We start from the raw sequence: 21,393 nt of genomic DNA on the forward strand, positions 1-21,393 counted from the left end.
ATTTGTGCAGTGACGGGTTTTCTACTAAATCTACTGAGAGGCTATTCCACAGCTTAATACACCTTGCTCTTAGAAAACGTTTTGAAATATTCTTGCTTCAATTTTCCATGTTTAAATTTCATCCCATGGCAACCCCTTTCCCTACCATCAGAATCATTCCTCCCTAGATTGGGGGGGGGGGGAGGAAGGGGGGGGGAGTTTGATGGGGCTGTAATGGGATGAAATTTAAACATGGAAAATTTAAGCAGAATACTTCAAAACTTTTTCTAAGAGCAAGGGTAATAACCCTGGTATTTGCTGAATGGTAACTGGCCAGTCCTAGTTACACCATTCAATGATCCTGACATTTTCTCTGAGGCCCCAATCCCACAACTCCATCCATGTGGGCAGAGCTCCCCCCCGAGTCTCAGTGAAATTCTAGTACTCTGCACGGATGACGGGGTCTACCTGCGCACATCCAGGATCGGGACCGTGGTCAGATTCAAAACAACAATTAATTAGCCTTCTTGTGGAATGCGCACACATTTTGTATACAAACACACGATCCTCCTAAACAGTTATCTGACTGGCATGCTGAAAAATGCCAGCAGTCTAAGGGTTAACTAGCAAGACACTAACTGCAGCATTTTAAACCAAAAAATGAAATATTAAGGCAGCATAAGAAACGCAGCCTGCTGCCTTTTCATTCCCCCACACCCCCCAACATCAGATAGTCTGTACCACAAAATGAAACCTAGGAGCTGTTTCTGCCCCACATAATTCCCCCCTCCCCCCAGTTTTGATCATCAAAGGAGACAGAAAGTGTCTAACTGAGCACAGCACCCCAGGGGGATATTTGCAGCCTTCTCCTTTCTAGCAGGAAGGATAGTTAAAAGTGGGAAAATTCCTATAGTGAAGCTGCAGTTGAAGCTTGATTTGCAGTGTGAGAAGATCAAAGCACACACATTCCCAATTTAACGAGATTTAAGCCCTGGATATTATTTGTGTTAATTATTTCTTGCAAACATCCCATAGCATTGGTACAAATGTATATATACAGGACCACTTTCGAGAGTTCTTTGATGATGCAAAATTAGATCCCCATTCAGGCTTTGTCTACACTGCCAACTGAACGACAAAACTTTTGTTGTTCACAGGTGCTTAAAAAAAGCCCCACACCCCCGAAAGACAAAAGTTTTGCAGTGGCAAGTGGCAGTGTAAACGGCTCATTGTCGGCAGGCGCGCTCTCCTGGCGAGAACGCAAACCCCGCTCGTAGGGGGTGGACGTATTTCGTCTGCAAAAGTGCTGACAAACAGCATTTACATGGCCCGACTTTTAGTAACAGGGCCGAATCGCTAAAAGCAGTGTAGTGTAGACAAAGCCTCACTGGCCAAAGGGCTCTACAGCCATTAAACCAGGGTGAGTAGCTAAATAAGCAGAGCGCCTTATAAAAACAAAAAAGCCACTTAACAGTCTGAGCAGAGTTTCATTATTTCTGGCGCATTATATGGCTTGGAAAGCCCATATAAATAACAATAATTCCTCAGAGAGCAACGCCCCCAAATAAACTGGAATCTTTAGGAGGAATGGGTAAAACATAGTTGCAGCAAGATTTTTTTTAAACCCTTTGGTTGCTGGCTCTGCTGCAGTGGGATCCAGCAGTATACTCTGAAGTGCCAGCATTCCACACTGTTGACTCACATAACTGATTATTAGACAGCAATGAAACAGTTAAATCAATGTAAATATCTGTCTATATAATTATCAGTATATCAGACTCAAAGTGGAGTTTGGTTGACGACTCCCCAATCTTCTACCCTGAGGGAATGATGACATTATAATAACCATACACATAATACTTAGCACTTACATTTTGCTTTACTTCTTCAAAGTGCTGTAAAGTAGTAACTATATGTTCCCAGGGGGTTTCCTGCTACAGAGATCAGGAAATCATAGCAACTTACTAAAAAGCCTGCTTCTAAAGCAGCCAAAACCTCCAGCTTGCTACAGAAAAAAAAAGGTACCAAGTAGAAAACTCATGGAAAAAAAACAAATTAAGACTGAGGCTTGGGAAAAGGTGGGAGGGGTCAGGGACAAGCCAAAATAAAATTAATGTCAACATGACTTACTACAAGAAAAAAAAAAAATACAATTTCATGTTGCCCTGGCAACATTCACTCACTATTGGCCAATCTCCACTCCTCAGTGTGGCATGGCATAAACAGGCCATCTGAAAATGGTGAGTGTGTGCGCATGCGGGGGTGTTTATTTTCAACAGCAAGAGTCTCCGAAATCAGTAGTGCATGATGGTACTTTTGTACATACTCTGCTCCAATGACAGCCGCATGTGATGGAAGGCAGTGCTGGGTGAGCCAATGGAGCTAAAAAGCAATACATGTCAAAAAGCTGAAATATAACTTTAGAAATCCTAGAATTAACTTATGGAACTCATTGATGCAGGATATTTTTGAGCCAAATAACTTAGCAGGATTCAGAAAATGGATTAGGCCAATATATAAATAAGACTAACATTTGCAGTTATAGTAACCAGAATCAAAATGATAAGGGTTATCAACAATCAAATGTAAAGGCATAAAATGATCACCACCTGGAGTCAGAAATAGTTTTCCCCCAGTTGTATAGTTCTTGTCCAGATGCATTATTGGTTTGGGTTTTAACTTTCTCACAAGAAAACTACCAAGGCATATAGTAAAGTGAATGGACCACTGGCTTCTTCATATGTGGCAACACCTCCTTCCTCAGGATTGGGTTTCACTGTTGCATTGGAAGTACCTGGCTTTAGCAATAGGATGTTACTAGAATCTACGGTAGCAGGTCTGTGTCTAAATACATCCAAATGTGGCAAATAGTAGGAAATGGAAACACAAGGAAACTTTGCATGATACAACTTAGTGCATGCCAGATGAAATTCCAAGCGCTCTAGGAGGACCATCAGAGAGCATTAAGAGAAATCATTGACAGCCCCTGCTTTCCCCTGTCTGACAAGTGGTGTGAATGGTTCACAAGAACTAAAAGAAAACCATATGACATAAAATTTACTATCCAGAGAAAATTCACTTGGGTCAGGGAGGGTTTCATTTTTGACAGTGATAAAATACTGACTTCAAAACCGTGAAAAATCCCAGCACCGTATTCCTCCCTTCCTACCCCCAGTCTCTGACCTTTACAGATCTCAAACCTCCAGATAATTTAATGGCAGTTAAAGGAAGGTTACGAAAAGAGAAAGGTCATAACAGAGGAAACTGGGGCTTGCCACAGTATCTGGGGAACGCCCATAACTCCAGCAACTGCTGCTGTGTTTCAAAGATTTCCTATTCATTGGAAAAGGTAAGACACTGCCCATTTCAAAAGACGTTTTCATGAGCAATTCTAATGCTGATGAGGACTATGACCAGCACATACTGCAAGAGGGAGCCCATAATGGCTCTCCAGTCTAAAGGCAGGGAAAAGACTGGCTTGTCTGTTCTGCACAGAATAAGATGTGATTTAGTTCACTCTAAGGGTCAAATACATTTTAATGTGACACATTAATACGAGTCTCATGGCTAAAGCCCATGTAGTGTGCTGACATCGGGCCTTACCCAAAGTCCACTGATGTCAATGGGAGTCTGTGTAACTTTGTCTCTTCAGTTCCCACTGAAGCCAGAGGCAAAGACTGAGCGACAGACAGGCAGATATAATAAAAGGTTAAATGCTTTTAAAAACAGAATTTAAGTTGATCTTTGGAGCTAGGCCACATGATCACATATGAGAACCCCAGTATTCAATCAAATACAATCAGATAATGACAGTAATCAATAGTGAAGGTAAGCATTGTTATTAGTTTTCATAATCATATCATATAAGTATCCCACTGATCACATGCCAGTATTCACTTGGCCATAGTCAATCACATGTCAGTATCTGCACCTCAGAGAGCCCAGGGAGGGGGGGGAAGAGAGAGAAAAGCTTGAGGAATTACTAAGAAAACAGCTCAACAAAGTTAACCCTAATAATGTGGGCTGTTTGTGCGCCACTGTGATCCTGTAATTATATAAGGGGGTTGACTGTGTTTTCATTAGCCCAACATTTGTAACAAATATACGAAGAGTGCAGTGATGGGTAAAAATTGCTTACAATCGTCAGCAGTATCAACAAATTACAAATATGACTCTAAACTATGAGTTGGCTAAGGGAGCGTTGGGTGTTTGTTCTTCCTTGGCGAGGTCGGCAGTCCTGAAGAACATAGCACAATGGCTGATGGCAGCTCAACACGAGGACATAGCACTGTGTCAGTGGATGTGAGGAACTGATCTGAAAGCAGCAGACAGAGAGATTCCACTGTCCTGGGAGCGTCCTTTGAATTCTGTCTCTATGAACCTGGGGTCAGAATAGAGACACGTAGATTTTTGCTTCCCCTGTAATAGAAAAGGGGTGCTGTGCCTCCAGACCAAACACTAAATTCACCTTGACCTAACCTCTGAATCAAATGTAACTTAACAGCAGTTTCATAAACTTTATATTGATTTTTCCAAGAAGCAAGCTTCTGCCGAGAACAGTGGGAACTGAACAATGACTCAGACACTCGGGCTCCTATCTTGCTGACCTACTGGTCTTTGGGTCCAAATACTTCTGGGCCACATATTGGCACTAAGTTCATATGTGAATGTACAAGAATGTATGTGGAGCTCATGAGAATGGTAATTTCACAAAGTATTTTTGGTTTGCAAAACCAGTTCAAATAAATTCACAAAACTTTCTTTGCCTCTGTAAATTAAATCTCTGTTGTGTTATTTAAAAAACAAACAAACAAAAAAAACCAAACTTTTTTTCTAGCAAACAGGAAATGGGGCTATGTACCTCTACAAAAACTAAACTGGCATAAGTAGGTCCCTGGGGCTAGTAGAATTCCTCTCTCCTTTTTTCAGTTCTCATTTTCTCGCTCTCCATTTTTCCCATTGGATTTCTCTCTCTGCTCCTCTTTTCACAGCCTCTCCCAAATGGAAGGCAAAGCCAGTAAGGTGCGAGTCCAGCTTTCAGACCTACAGCATCCGAGCTGGTGTGACATTAGGCAAAATGAGTTAGCCTATTTCTAAATAATAAACAATAATAATAATCCCAGTTGCAGTAAAATACAAATTACAGGCAAATGGAATGTAGTGAACAAGCTGTCTGTTGCAGAAAAGTACAGTCTGTGTTTGCTCTCTTCATAGCTTATTAGGCCTCTCGATTAGTTGCAGTTGCTTAGAAAGCACTCAGGGTGGACTGTCACCTCTGGGCATTGAGAGGTTGGGGAACAGGAGCTGAGTGAGTGCACCTAAGGCATAAGCAGACAAATCTGCCATATGGAAAAGCTCCACACGGATCTCTCTTTTGCAGATCTGGATGAAATAAAGACACTAGCTCCATGCCTTTGCGCTGCAACCCTGCCTTTCCCACACTAAGTCCATGGCTTTTCTGAGGCATTAAGACACAGAAGAAAGCAATAACTGGAGTAATACCCTTTAATATTGCTTTAAAGCAAAAGCGGTTTCCCCAGCTCTACATACAGAAGGGTCGGGAAGCTATAGAATCTGACATTCAAATCTTGGAGAAATGATTCTAGTGGGCTTCCTAATTTACAGCGTATTGGTTGGAAATGCTACCTTAAACATAACAACAATACATATAGGAAATAAAATGTTTTCTTGCTCTGGGAAAAAACAACCAAAACGTGCCTACCAGCAAGTAGGAGCAATTCAAAATAGAAGCCATTCATTTCTTAGCAAGGATTAATTAGCTGTCTGGGGTTATTAAATGTTTTCATTGGCCTGATCTGTGATGAAACCGGGAGCTATAAAAGTGAGCCAGAGGTAATCACAGCAACAAATAATATTTTAAACAAAAAACCCTGCTTGTAATGCAAATTCTGACAGTGTGAATAAATTACAGACTGGTCTGGTCTGATTAACAGCACATCAGATGGACTGTTCAGTTGGAGTTTTTAGGCCTACAGTTTAGATCCGGTGTTTTTCTTTTAAATCTCCAATGATAAGCTGAGATAAATGTGGTCTCGCTCCATGTTTAAACAGAAAGCCTGCTTCACTCTAACTCAGGGGTTCTCAAACTGGGGATCGGGACCGCTCAGAGGGTCACGAGGTAATTACATGGGGGGTTGTGAGCTGTCAACGTCCACCACAAACCCCGCTTGCCTCCAGCATTTATAATGGCGTTAAATATATAAAAAAAAGTGTGTTTAATTTATTAAGGGTGTCACACTCAGAGGCTTGCTATATGAAAGGGGTCGCCAGTAAAAAAGTTTGAGACCCACTGGTCTAACTGGCCCTGAGGGGAGCAGAGGATACAAGGAGCTTATCCCCTTCCTCTTCTCACACTCCGGGTCATGGACCAGTCACAGTTTGGCGAGGTTGCAGAACCCCGTTCCATGCTTATGCTGCCTGCAGGGCTAGCCTTCACATAAATGACCAGGCAGGGTGAAGTAAGGACGGGGCCCCTGGTGGACTGACCCCACTGCTTCAGCCAGCAGACATGGCCAGGCACAGGGAAGAAGTCTTGTACTCATGTAAAAAACAACTGAACGGCAGCTTCAGAGTGCACTCCACAGGAGTCCTGGGAAGAATCCTGACTGAATTAGCTGAGAGGCCCCCGCAGCACCTAAACTCCCCCTGCAGGGCTGTGCCTAGAAGACACAATCTAGCTCTTAGTCTGCACGTTAAAGATCAGAGACCGCTCTGACAATACTGCATCCCCCATGAAGAAGGACAAATTTACCAACACAAAGATGGACCAGGTGAAATTTGCTACTAAATGCTACAGCTTCCAAACACCAGTCAGTGTTACAGCCCTCACGGCATCACTCCCACCTTGTCTTATGGGGGCTCCCCCATAGCACTCACTGATGCAAGGCTCCTGGACTTTAGGGTGTCAGCTCCAGAAAACCACATCAGACAACAGCTTGGTACAGCACTCAGAAAGGCGAGTGGCGTTCCAGTGACTATGAAGAAAACTGGTTTAATGGATTTTGTACGTGCATCTTCCTTGTAAATGGAAAATGTAGCCTTAGGTGTTTACATTTGATTTGGGAGGCCGGTTTTAATCTCCTTTCACTGGGAGGGAAAACTCAATTACAGAATGTACTTACATTCCAACAACCCAAGTCAAACACTAAGGAAAAAAAAGAAATGCTTTAACTCCTTCATTGCCAGGCAGGAATACAAGCGTGTGCCAGACATGTTCAGCAGCACAAGAGGTGCAGAGTTTGGACACACGAGGCAGGGGCATACTGGTACCCAGTATGACCAAAGGGGAGAGGATTCTTTCCACTCAGACCTACAGCTCTCTCCAGTAGAGTTGTGTTATTCAGCCTGCACATAAGCTGCAGGATTTATCCCTTAATGATCCATGGGACACCATGTCCTATCATCTGACACTAAGCTGAATTCATTAAAGGCATATCAGAGATGTCTCTGTGTTCGTTTTCACATTTAAAGGAAGAAACAGCATTTCCTATTTATCTTCATTTTTTCATTCAGAATGAATAACTCTCCTGAGAATCTGCAGGTTTCTAGATTTACAGCAGCCACCATGAATACCAGATGGTGAAAAAGGATTTCTGTGAGGTGTCAGGGCAAGTGTGGGGCTATATTCTGGGCTGATGGGGCTCTGCACTAGTCAGCTCATTACTGCAGTAGGCTCCTAGGGAACCTCTGCGATGAGAGAGGGCTGGGCTGCTCTGAACCCAGAACCCACAGGAGGGGGGAAGAAAAGGGAGCCTGCATTCTGCATTTCACCCTGAAGGAAGCCACTGCCAGAGCACCGGTCAAGGTTCTACAGCCAGCTCCAGCTCCATGGCCCTTACTCTATCTTGCCGCCACAGAGCTCTATTGGCCCTTCTTGTCATGCCTGCAAAAGCAGCCAACCTGGCATCGCAAGCATTCCTGGCTCAAGTATCAACAAAAGCATCCTCAATGTTATTGTAATAACAAACACATCTTTACCAAGACATGGCCCACCACCACCTTGGCTACTTTCCTTATTGTGTTGTACCTCTTCCCTCTCTTCCAGCCTCTCTCTGTCTTTAAACCATGAGCTCCTGGAGGCAGGGACCCCACTGAAGACATGAGGGCATTATGCATGCCACCATAAATAAACCACAGTGACAATTTTCTACCCAAGTTCACATACAAAAAGATTCCTTGACCCTTAGGCATCTCAATTAACTCACCCGTAGCATTGTAATCATGGAGGGGTCTCGGAGGCGGCCATCTTCATCTTTAAGATTATAGCCCTCTGGTCTTTTATCTCGTTCACTAACTTTCCATAGCTTCACAGTTTTATCTGGAAGAGCAAGAGAGAGAAGAAGATACAGTTATGCCTGAGTAAATGGACATCCTAAAAGGAATGCCTGATAGAAATGCCAGTGTCACAAAAATTGGTTTAAATGTAAAAAAGGTTCCTGTTTCTTGTCTTATCTGAATGAGATCTAGGAACATGGAAAGAATCAGCTCTAAAGAAAGAAACACCGTTTATCATCAACACTTTTTTCCAGGAATATTTGGCCTTCCTATTGCTGCAAGACAACTGCCGACATATTTATTACAAATATAAGAAGATTGTTTGATTCAAACAAGCATTAATAGACAAATTATTTGAGAAGTGATTTCCCAGGGCTCAGCTGCAGAGATTATGACCATAGGTCACATGATTCAGTATACAGAGTTTAGGATTTATCTAGTACACGCCACAGTGTGTCACTAGAAACTCTAACATGGGCATTGGCTACAAGAGAAGAGAGCTTTTTACATTGTTCTGAGAAGGCAGAAGTCTGCTGAGAAGTTTAATTTAGAACTCCTCACCTACAGACCAAATCCATTTTTTCTCCCATTGCTGCATATTTGTATACCTACCACCAAAGTTAATCAAGAGAACACCCTATTATATGATTTTTCCTCCTACAATTTGCCAGATTGCATGGCAGTTATCCAGGGGAAACTGACTACTTTCAAGTATGATTTCCAAATTAACTTGGTCCAAATGCTTAAACAAATCACTGAAAACATGTTAAATGCTGATGATACACCACATCTCCATATTGTGTCCCTACTGCCTATTTTATTACTCCTTCTATTCAATCTTATTACTGCAAACTGCCATGATACATGGCAATTCCCAGATTTTAAGGTCAGAAGGGACAATTACAATCATCTACTCTGACCTCTTGCACAACATTTCATTCAATTCCTGCATCAAGCCCAATTGTCCTCTTACAAATAAAGAGAGAATAATATTCATGAGTGCTCTATCCATCATGTCTTTGAATATTTCCAGCAGCCAGTGGAATCATTAACCATAAGTAGTGCTTGTGCAGCTATACACCAGTGTTTAGAGAACAGTGGTCATTTGTGCGTGAACTTTAAAATACCCTGCACACAACGGATATCAAATTCCATGAGTTTTGTTTTTGTCCATGGGTGGAGACTAGCTCAGGCAAAGAAATCTAGGATGTAATACAGTGAAATATACAGTGATTTGAAGTTCACACTGTGAACACAGTAAAAAGAACACCCCCAGAATGAAGTAAAATCATGTCTGTAATTTACTCAAAAGTCAGTTTCAACTCCCCCTTCCACCACCTTGAACAGAAACTGGCATTTTATTATTGACTGCACATCCAATTTGAATTCCCATACTGCCATCTTTCCTTGGCTTTTTCAACTACTGACATCCCGTTTATCCTGTGCCATGAAGGCTTTTAGGTGAAAGAGCCCCAGGAACATGTGGTCTTTATTCTGAATAATGGTGTTTTCTTTTCCCTTGACTGGCAGAGATTCTATCAGCAGTTTATCATCACTTCCACCAGCTTTAAAACACAATCTTATCATTCGTCTTAATTTTCCCCTTTACACAGCAATTTCATTAGACTACCATTAATTTTGTTTTTATTAACCCATTTAACTTCAGGGGGTTTCCCCTCTATAATGTTGGTTTAACAACAAGAACAAAAAGATACAGAATAACATGGGAGTTATTTTTTAAAGAATCATTTTGATATCTTGCAAGCCTCTGAAACACCATCCCAAATGGAAAGATAATATCCCTGTTAATCAAAAAACTATTTAAAAACTCAATTAACAGAACATTATGCTCTATAATTAATCTTCATTGCGTTTCAATGATTCTCCCCCCCAAATGAGTTTAATAAGTCTTTGAATTTTATTACAATGATCAATAGAGTAAATTCCATAATACAAAGTAAGTTGGCTATGGGAGATAATTAGACCCCCTCCTTTTCCCCTGAAGTAATTAAGTCACATCCATCTTAAGGTCCCATTCATCCCACGTAATATCATTGGATCCTCCTGATATTTATCTGAGCATAACAGGAAGCTGCTCAGCTGAACACAGCTGCAAATTGAAAAAAATCAGCTGTAGTTTTTCTTAAAAAAGATTCCAGGATCCAAAAACATAATGAGCGCAATGAATAGTCAGAGGGAAGAAAACTCCCTGTTTAGTGGCAAACGAACAAGTGTGAACTGACTGCAGAACCCTGTGTGAGGGAAATACACATGAAATGTGCATCGACAGCAAATTCTAGCTGGGCTCCTGTTATCCCTATTTAAACTCATGTTTTAGAATAGAATCATTCTTGATTTTTTAAAATTGGATTTTGCCAGAAAGAAGAAGAAATAATAACAAAAGACATTTTCTGACTATTGTCTGTATTGCCACAAGTCGCATATACCAATTCCCTGTGCTTGTGCTCCCTAACGGTCAAACTCCCAAGGTGAGCAAACCAAGAGAAAAAGGGACCAGAGACAGAAAAATGACTTCAAGGCTTTTTAAGCTCTTCTGCCCTGTAGAGGCTGAAGAATTTTCTCACCAAGGTTGGGCTTCAAATGCTGATCTTAGCCATGCTAGTTAAAATCCAGAGTCACATCACTGGTCAGACATTATCGTACGTGAGACCAGAGTGCAGCCCATTGAATGTATCAAATTCCTAACATGAATATTCCTGGCCCTCCTAATTCTTGCTTCTCCTCCTCCTTTTACTTTATGTGTGTGGATTATGTGGACACCACGGGCCTGATCTTGAGAGGCGTTGAGACCCAGCAACTCTAGCTGAAATCAGGGGGATATGGTACAAGTACAGACCCCAATAACTGTTTTAAATAACTCCCCTTCTCTATTGTTCTCTCCAGGATCCCAGAAGAATGGTATTTCAATAGGACTTCTCCTCTGTGTAAGTACTACTCAGCATAAGTAAAGGCTGCAAAAATCAGTCCTCCTTGTTTTTTTTTTTTTTTTTTTTTTTTTTAACTACTACAAAAAATGTGAAGATGGTTTTCCTGAGGGCAAGGTTTCCCTAATACTGAAGTTATGGATGAAAGAGTCTGTTCCAAAGGTAATGGGAGTTACATGCCTGAACAGAAGGCAGAAAGGAGTTCAAATAGGACAGGCCCCTGGACCAAAACCACAGATACAAAGGGAAGACTGAGGTGCACTAGGGCATGCCCCATTAAATGTTAGTTCAGTGTTTGATCATTTACAAAAATTGACAAGAGTATAATTAAGATTAGAACTAAGAGGTGAACCTTGGTTACTTACCTCAGCCTTCTCTGTTCATCTCCCCACGTTTTTCTCTCTCCTGGGAGAGATTCTTTGGGATGAGGGGTAGCATGGGCCTGCTCCTGTGAGGAGCTGAGCACTCTTAATTCTCCATTAATTTCAAAGGGTGTCAAAGATGCTCTGCTCTTCCCAGGATCAAGACCTAAATAAACGTAAGACCTTAGTGGTCTAGTGATCGAAGAAGAGGGCTGGAAGCCAGGAAAACTGGGTTCTATTTCCATCTCGGCCATTGCTTCACTGAGTGACTTCAGGCAAGTCAAACTCTCCATGCCTCAGTTCCCCCCGCTCTAAAATGAGGGAAATACTTACCTGCCCTGCGGGGGGATTGTGAAGATTTATTTTTTCATGCTGACAAAGCACCATGGAATCCATGGATGAAAGGCAAAGCATTATATATTATTATTGTCACATACCATTGGTGGAGAGAAGGAAGTAGGCTGCATTTTGCTGCGGGAGCCATCGTATTTTATTGATCTTCTCCTCTATCTCTAAACTCTTCAGGTAATCGAACTCGGGTTCATGGCTCTGGAACGTGCTGTAAACATTGTATTCTCCCCTACGATGGGGCTGATTTTTACTCTGCAGGAGTGAGAAAAAAAAATGGTAAAGGGAATTTTGAGAGAGAGAAAGAGAGAGAGCGCAAATTTTCTATTGATTCTTTTGTTCTCTGCGGATTGTTAAGAGATGGGGAATGTGTGATTACGGTGACACATTACAGTTTAGATATCAAAGCCGACACAAGAGATCTTTCCGGCACGATGTATTCTCCTCTTATGTCAGTTTCTCTGCATGCTGATGATATGAGCAGGAAATGGTGCCTTTGTTTTGCTTTGTTTCTAGAATGAATGAAATCCTCCCTATCATTTCTCTCCAAGGCAAATTGGTGAGGAGAGATAATGGCTCAGATACAGGGCCAAGTCCCGTTTGACTCACTCACGCGAGCAACCCCATAGAAGCCAGTGGGGCTCTGTACTGGCATAAGGTGAGCAGGATTTGCCCCAAAGATCTATAAATATCCATCAGAAACAAAATAACCAAGGAAAGGAAACAATCTGTGCAAGAATGAATGTTGCATAAAACGGCAAAGGGCTCAGTCCTGCAAGGTGCTGGGTAAGCCTGGCAGGTGCTGTGTACCTTCAAGTCCCATGGACATCCATGAGGTGCCCAGGTGCTTAGCACCTTGGAGCCCTGAGTGAGGCCGAGGTAGCTAAATGCTCCCAGACGCTCTCAGATACTACAGTGATGAGCACTATATAAGAACTCGAATAGAACAGAAATGCACACACTTTATTGTATGGAAAAAAGAACAGGAGTACTTGTGGCACCTTAGAGACTAACAAATTTATTAGTCTCTAAGGTGCCACAAGTACTCCTGTTCTTTTTGCGGATACAGACTAACACGGCTGCTACTCTGAAACCTGTCATTTATTGTATGGATTGACTTTCTGCGTTCAAATGATGTACCCAGGCCCTTTAACATCCCTCCAGAAGTGGCGCATCTCTGTAAAGCAGGAATTCAATGGAATTTACCCTGCAGCACATAAGGAAGTTTAAAGTTCAAGAAATGGAGTAGAATAATAAAAAGAGAATAGGAAATAAAATACTGTTGGGAATGATGATAATGGTGTGTGTGTATATATAATCTAAACTAAACAGCCCCTCCCAGTGTATACTGTATACACAGAAACAGTTTTGAGAGTAAGACTTTAGAATAGGCTTTAAAATGTCTTTGGACTATAAAGTTTATCATGGCCAGACCTCCGAGATCCCACTCCACCTTAACAAAACACATTGACAAAAGGGGGCTTTGCTACCATCCAGATCAGACTGTGAAGTATGCACAAGATGTGCCAGACCAATTAGCATCAGACAGCTTTGGAAACGGAGGGAAAAAATATTCCAGATTGTAAGGGCCTGTGACAGTTTTCATTTGCCAAAACCATTCTGTGCTTCTTGGACCCACAGCATGTGCAGAGATCTTTAATTGTGTGCTCAATGCTTCTGCAAATATGGGTCCTGCAGAAATGAACCACAAATGATACATAGCTTCCAAGAAGCTCTTAAGGAAGGTTTTTCTGAGGTAAGGTGTATGTCCAGGGTCACCTTGATGATTCTTATCCATCTATGCTACAGTAGATTTTTTTTTTTTAATTTGAAATGTTCTGTTCTCTGAGAATTTTTGATGCTCCTGGAAGCGCCAGACTCACACCAGCAAGGCCGAGAGCCCACTACAGTACAGCCAGATACTGTGCAAGCTTCCCCCCACAGCTCTTGGCACTTACCCCAAATCTTGTTCTATAGCGAAGGGACTCTTGTGAGCAGTGATGGCCAATTGAGCTGCCCCACAGCACTATTCTTTGAGCTATTCTGCACCGCTACTAGCTTGCCCTGCCTGCACCCACCCATTGTGAGAAGTGAGAAGCCCAGAGCAGGAGCAAATAGTGCTTCAAGAGCATTCATTTCTGGCAGTTATTCTAGTGAGAACATTGCCAGACAGACAGACCGGATCACACCACAAAAAGCAGCTGATCCTCTTCCCTGCCCAACCTGACATCGCTCCCTTCTCTGAGCCACACAGCTTCAACCCAGCAGAGTTGACAGAGGTCTCTCAGAAAGAGGGCAGTGTCACAAAGTTCATGCTTGGCCCACAAAGACTTTTCTGCCCCCTTTGACTCTTCCCCATCTTGCATTGAAGGGGAATACAAGGCCCTACGCATGTTATTGGTGGTGTGAGCAGGGAACAACAAGGGAAATGGCAATTATGGCTTAAAATTGTAGGGGCTCTTACACCAACTGTTAGGCCGTGCTGTGATCTCACTGACACCAGTGTAAATCAGGTGCAATTCCATTGACGTCTGGGTGTTTTATCAGTGTAAAAAAGGGTAAAACTGAGATCAGAAGGCAGCTAGTTAGGTTTACAGAATTCTAACATGCTAATGCAAATTGATACAAATCAAAGCAAGGCTGTGAACACGAGAAGGTTCAATGAATGTGCCAAATTTGGATGAAAGGAGCAAAGTTCAAAGAACATTATTTGGTTTGGCAAATGACACAATTAGGACCACTGGAGTTTCTAACGCAGCAGCTTGATCCAATTTGCATTAGGTTCCCAACAAGTGCAATAAAAGTAAAATGATGCAGAAAATGCAACATTTTGAAGGTGCTTTCTGAGAGGAATATGGTCCCATTTTGGTTAATGGCCTATTTGCAGTTTTTAGTTTGCCAGAAGAGAACTGGGGGGAAGAGTGACACATGAGGATTAGGAAGCAGCAGGAAGCTTCTTTTAAAAGGATAAAATAGGCATTTTGCATTCACTAGCACTTACCTCCTGCTCACGTTGAAATATTACAACCCGACCCCCCTTGTCCCCTGTCGCTAGTAATTCTCCTGTGTGGTTGAATTCTACTGTAGAGATAATGTCAGCTGAAAAAAAGAAGACAAAGGCAATTTAAGTAATTGTATACTGGCTTTTCATGGGCATCTATAAGACACCATTCTCTGTGCAGTTAAGGAAAAATGTATTGTCAGTGCTTTGTCTCCCCAGAGAAGTTTCCAGAGTCCTTATGTTTCTTCTTGTACATAAATATGCTCATGGAATTTTGTAACACAGTTTACTAGGAATGAGCACAAGCTAAAACCGGATATAAACCCATGGAGTTTTGGGACACTAAGAATTGGATTCATGTCTGGAAGTAAATTTTGTGGCTGTTTTATGTCTCCATAGCGGTGTTATCTCAAACCAATACCATACGCAAACTCTAGGAGACATTTGGGTCTAGATTTATATCCAGATTTTGGAATTATCAGCCATTTCTACTATTTGTGCTCAATAAAAAGCCCCCAAAACATCCTGTGCACGTTTAAGTGAATGTGTCATCATTCAGATCCATATTTTCCTTTCTATGCTCCCTCCACTTCCCTCTGACTCTAGGGAGCTCTGCTAGTTTCCATCTCTGCAGAGTCAGAGGATGGGGCAGATGGGGGACCTTCCTGGGCACCACTGCATTCTCACCCCATTCAAAGCCACAGGGCAAAATAGCCTTAGATGTGTGCTGTTTGCCCTGCCCATTGCAGAACCCCCGTTTTGTACTTCAGATTAAGTAAAGGAAACACTCCATCCACACTACTGTATTGCCATCTAGTCTCCCCAAAGTGGTGCAGTCCAACACAATCATCAGAAGAAAAGTTGTGTGTGAACAGGGACATGTGGTCAAAATTACAGTGAGGCGAATTGTCCTAATGTGTGAGAAACAAGGAAACAGACAGGAACCTGTAACTTATATAGGGGGTCACAATCTGGGAAAGCCATGCTTTAAAGGCTTTACTCAGTGGTGTTTACCCCTAAGGCAAAGCAGACAGGAGAACTGCCAATGATTGGATTTATTAGGACTATTTTTAGAAGAATGTCAGAGGTTAATTCTACTGTGGTTATTCCCCTACTGGTCTTCATGAATTGTCTTTGAGTGCAGCATTCAGCGAAGGCAAAACAGTGCAGGGGGGAGAAGGAATACGGCCTCAAACCCAGCAGTTGGCTAAAGGACATCTTTTAAAATGAAAGGCACTTTGTTTTAGCTTTTGGTATCCAGATCCTTTGTGTACAAGTCAGTTTTATTGAACTTTAAATTCTCTTTTCATACCTTATTTATGTAACCTCTCTTTCTCTCTGTCTTTGTATATGTGTGTGTCTATCTAAACAAAACATTTCTAATAAACATGTACACCCCTTATATGTATGTACGTGCACACACATTGGGTACATACACTCAGACGTCGTATGAATGCTTAAAGAAAAACAGGTGCTTAGGTGCTGCCCTGAATAGGGATGCTTTTCTGACCCCTCTAGATGGGCTGTAGATATCACAAGAGTTTCTCTCACGGATTGTTTTTTAGCATATACTTTACTGGATCAAAATCTGTGTTTTACTGTAATGCACCGAGAGTCTGAGACAGGTGAAAAACATCTAAATAAATATGTCAGCACTGAATTGGACCCAAACATATAAGATACAATCAAAATATTAGGAAGGTACTAATATACATGGATCTCTCTTTTATATATATATATATATATATATATATATATATATATATATATATATATATATATATATATATATATATATATATATATATATATATATATATATACACACATATATATACACATATATATACACACACACACACACACACACACACACACACACCCTTCAGAAGCCACGGTGAATGCTGGTTATTGTCTATGTCTTCTACAATGTGAATCAAGATGCCATCCAGCAAAAAAAATATCCTCAAGAGTTCTAGCAAACCCGCAAAGGTGACTTTCTAAATGGTATTTCAGACAGGCAAGTTTCCTCCCTCCAGGTTCTAATTGTCCTGAATTGCTCAATCATCTTAAATATTGCATCCCGTGATCTCAAGTTATAGATGTTAGTTGCATCAGTCATTTTCCTATTCTTGTCCCCAGACTGGTGCCACTGCACCCACATAAACTGCCTCTGTTCTTTGCCAGTGTCTGGACCAAACTGCTTCCGATTTATGGCCTGACACACCATAATGGCTTCAATGTACGTCAGGTGAAATCTGGCCCATTTTAAACAAGTTTAGCGCTATTTACCCATTTCACTAGAATCCAGTTTGTTTGGTTATTTTCCTCTTATTCCTCTACTAGGATCTGGCTGGTGCCTGGTGGCTTAACTCAAGCTGGGAAACCAATGGGACTCTTAGCTGGCTGACAAGGAGATGATTCTTCTCCTCCCCAAAGGGCAACAAAGTCCACCTCAGTCATGCATTAAGTTTCTACCAGACTAAATTGAAGCAGTGACTCCTGGATGTTCCCCCACCCCAACCAACATGTTTTTAAAAAGAACAACAACATTCAGATTAACTCTGGGGCCTGAAGATTCACCTGTAACTCGAGCAACTCCAATGCTTTAATCACAAACCTCTGTCATTAAACAAAAACAAACCATCAGTATAACTCAGATCTCCACAATCTGGCTAGAACAAGGAAGGGATTCCAGGAGCTGGTGTAAGAGAACAGCCACAGGTAGGGTGAGTCTCAGGCTCTAGCTTCACTACAGCGACCCACTACAACCGGCCTCTGTACAAAGGCGAAATGTGGTATCTCACTCATCTATTCCACGCTATGTCCACTCACGCATCCTGGTGGACTAACCACCATTTATAGTCCTTACTGCTCAGACTGTGTGTTACATTCTCCTGCCCACCTTTCTGTCCAGCTCTCCTTTGCTTTTCACTATTAATGTGGGGCAGATTATGGTCCATGAGTAAAAACAGGAAAAAAGCCTTCCAGTGTGGAAGGCGACTGGGGACACAAGACCTTCTTCTTTCTTGACACTTTCCTAATCAGGGTCAGCGACTTCCATAGCCTTCTTCCAAAACGCATGAATGTACACCTAGCTGTCGTGCATATTGGTCTCTGTAAGGTCCACGGATATCCGGTCCATATATCGAGTCTTTGGCCTCCCCCTTGGTCATCATCAGTCCACGATCATTGCAAAGGCCAGCCTACCAATATCGTTAACTTTAGCAGCCCTTGCCCAGTTACAACAGTCGGGTAAGGCTGTTGCAGGTGGCTTGTGAGGAATGATCCTGCTTTCTGAGGGACACTTGACATGGACACAAGTTCAAAAGGGCATATCTTATTGGATAAGCTTTACAGGTTGGCTGTCCAAGATTGACACCACCGGTTTGAAATTGGAGTTTCCCTTCTAGGTGATCTGCTTATCAAGGCTACCAAACCCTACCTGCCCCAGCAAGTCTTATTTTAAGGTGGTCTTTATTCACCTTGATGTCCTCATCATAGGGCCTATCTGGCATTTTACAGAGATAGCCGTGCCACCAGCTACCCCACCATGCCCTGCTGAGAGATGCCATGACTACTTATTGGATATTCACAGTTGTCCTTCCGTTTCCTATCCATCACCCAGGAATGTGCCTGATGGGAGTTGGTTGCCCCTTCTCAGTGCTGGGGACACACGGCCATCTACAATTTATTCATCATGTCCACTGTTTTATGTCTTCATAGGGATCCCTCCGCTCACTTTAGGATCCAATCACTCCCTGATAATGTGCGAGGAGCCCACCATGTCTGCTGAGCTGTGACAATCCAGATGGCAGCAGGCAGGTGAGTAATGAACTCCATGCTGCTTCTATTAATATTCACGCATCTTCCCCACATTGCCCCGTCTCTCCAGCATTAAGCATAATTGCAATGACATGTGAATGCTTTCTAAAGTTTGTCTTAATTCATTTATAACATTTGGTTCCTGTGAATAGATTTAGGGATAATATTTCATTGCACACAGAGCCAGCACTGCAGCAAAGAAACCCAAGAGGATTACGGTAGATAACACCCCATCCATCCGAACACACAGAAATCTACTGAGTGGCAGGGGTGGTAGCCTGGCCAGCACTCAATTGGAAAGCAGTAAGGTGAAGCATTTCTATTCCATTATATGGAGCCCTTCTGATTCAGCCTGGGTTTGTGGGTAGTAAAATCTGCCATTAAGATTTTAACCATCTGCTACCAACTTTCACAAAAGGGATGAACCTCAATACAGAGGGGCCAAATTCTACTCTTATTTACACCAGTGGAAAGCCAAAATAACTCGACTGGACATGGCTGGACTATTTGGTCCGATCAACACTTACTACAAATTTCATCCTTTTTTAGTAAGGGAGTCATTTGTGAATGGATCCTGATTTGCTTCAAAAGTGTATTATTCATACCTTAAGTACCTTAGATAAATGAGCTACAGGCCAATTACTATCCCCATTTTACAGATATGGAACCAAGACAGAGATTTGGTCCTTAACTACCACAATTAGTGGTATGATTTTTTTTTTTTTTTTTACCAAAATAGTTATACCAATATAACACCTAGTGTGGATGCAGTTATACCGGTATGAAGTGCCTTATACTGGTATAGCTTATTCCCATCCTCCATGAGAAACAGGCTGGGTCTACACTACCCGCCTGAATCGGTGGGTAGAAATCAACCTCTTGGGGATGGGACGCGACAAATCGATCCCCGAATCGACGCTCTTACTCCACCAGCGGAGGTGGGAGTAAGCGCCGTCGACAGGAAGCCGCAGAGGTCGATTTTGCCGCCGTCCCTACAGCGGGGTAAGTCGGCTGCGATACGTCGAATTCAGCTACGCTATTCGCGTAGCTGAATTTGCGTATCTTAAATCGATTCCCCCCCCCCCCCGTAGTGTAGATGTAGCCTAAGCTGTATGGCATCTTTATCCCAGTATAACTGTCCACACTATAGGGACTGTACCACTTCAACTATACCAGAATAAAGTGATACAACTTGTGCGTGTAGACAAACCCCAAGTGACTTGTTCCTGGTCACACAGGAAGCCTGGGGGTGGGGTGGGGTGGGAAATCAGGATTTAAACTTCTCTCTGCCCAGTTGAGTCCTGTAGCCTAACTGCAAGACCAGCCTCCTTTCTACACTTGTACAATTCCTAGAACACAGGTTTGTAATCTATTACTATATTTAATGTTGATGCTACGAGGCTGGGTGGCCCAGGGAACGGATAATAAAGTACACAGCCTTTGACTTTAGATCACCAGCTCATATTCAACCCAGATTGGAAGTGACCCAAATCCTTCTGTATGATGCCCTAACACTTCCCTACACCGTGTGTAGCTCCCCTTTCCAGCACAGCACCTTAACTAAGCAATAAATACACAACAAAATTACTTACACACCAGTAGCATGACCTCCCTGAACCTCCTCTTGAGTGATTCTCTCATCATTACTTAGTTTTGATGGATAGAAACAGACGAGTCAAGGTGAAAAAAAAATGCCTTGCCTAGACCTGTCAAAGATTTATAGGGAACCTGGGAGTGGGGAAATAGATGCAATAGTGCCAGGAACGTCCAGGTTACTTGGACACATTATGCACTGTGGTGCTGATTTAGAGGGAATACCAGTAATTTTTTTTCTGGCCTTAGGTTTACATTCTTGTATAATGACTTGTATGGATATTTGTAGTTATCAGGACGTGTAACAATGTACAGGAAAGTCCCTGTCACTCAAGCCTGCCCCTTGGCACTGATAGGGGATCTGAAAGAGCTGTGGGAGTGGAATCAAAGGGCAGGAATGCATAAGAATAAATGATGATGGATTAATAAAATAATCAATAATAATATAAAAGGCTGAATCTTTTCCTCTTTTCTACCCTCTTTTGGTTGGCCTTATGCAGGCTTTGCATTCAGATGAGGGCAAGGACCCTGCACTACGCCCTGCTCCATAATCTCCTTGCAGTCTCTCACTCTTACGCATGCAGGGCTAGAGACTTTAATGATGCAGGGTAGTGGTTGAGCTGTAGAATATTCTACTTTATCCACAGACTTCAGGCATGGATGAGGCGCTGTGTACATAGCTCATTCTTTCATGTGCATTTCCAGCACCGGCTCAAGCTGCTTGAGAAGCTGCCCCCACAGTAGAGACACATTGAAAGTTTTTGTCATTCAAAGAAAACTGCTATTAGATAAATAACACTGAGCAAAACGTAGCTCTCTCTGACCCGCCAAGAAACTCCACTGGTTAGCCTGGCATTTGTTTAATTGATTGGCTAGGACTGGACGGTGCCATAAAAGTTGTTTACATAAGGGGGACAGTGGCTAGGCTATACTAGAGGCAGCCGCCTGGAAGTGAAACAAGTAAAAGCCCAAGTTCACAAAACATCCAGCTGATCTGGTTCATTTCCAGAGTGGTTAAGTTATTTACAGAAAGGTTCTAATTACT

The 21,393-nt window shown here is 42.3% G+C and overlaps 1 protein-coding gene across 2 annotated transcripts in view; it reads right to left on the reverse strand.

Annotated features, from left to right (window-relative positions):
• The window catches only part of PPP2R2B (protein phosphatase 2 regulatory subunit Bbeta), a 228,404-nt gene that overhangs the window by 52,659 nt on the left and 154,352 nt on the right, over positions 1–21,393 (reverse strand). For both annotated transcript variants that reach the window (XM_054038264.1, XM_054038265.1), the window contains exons 2-4: positions 14,931–15,028; positions 12,019–12,184; positions 8,205–8,317 (exon numbers count right to left, since the gene is read on the reverse strand). In XM_054038264.1, the coding sequence (XP_053894239.1) occupies positions 8,205–8,317; positions 12,019–12,184; positions 14,931–15,028 (377 nt within the window). The remainder of the gene's footprint in view (positions 1–8,204; positions 8,318–12,018; positions 12,185–14,930; positions 15,029–21,393) is intronic.

Source organism: Malaclemys terrapin, chromosome 8, assembly GCF_027887155.1.
Source record: "Malaclemys terrapin pileata isolate rMalTer1 chromosome 8, rMalTer1.hap1, whole genome shotgun sequence".
NCBI lineage: Eukaryota > Metazoa > Chordata > Testudines > Emydidae > Malaclemys > Malaclemys terrapin.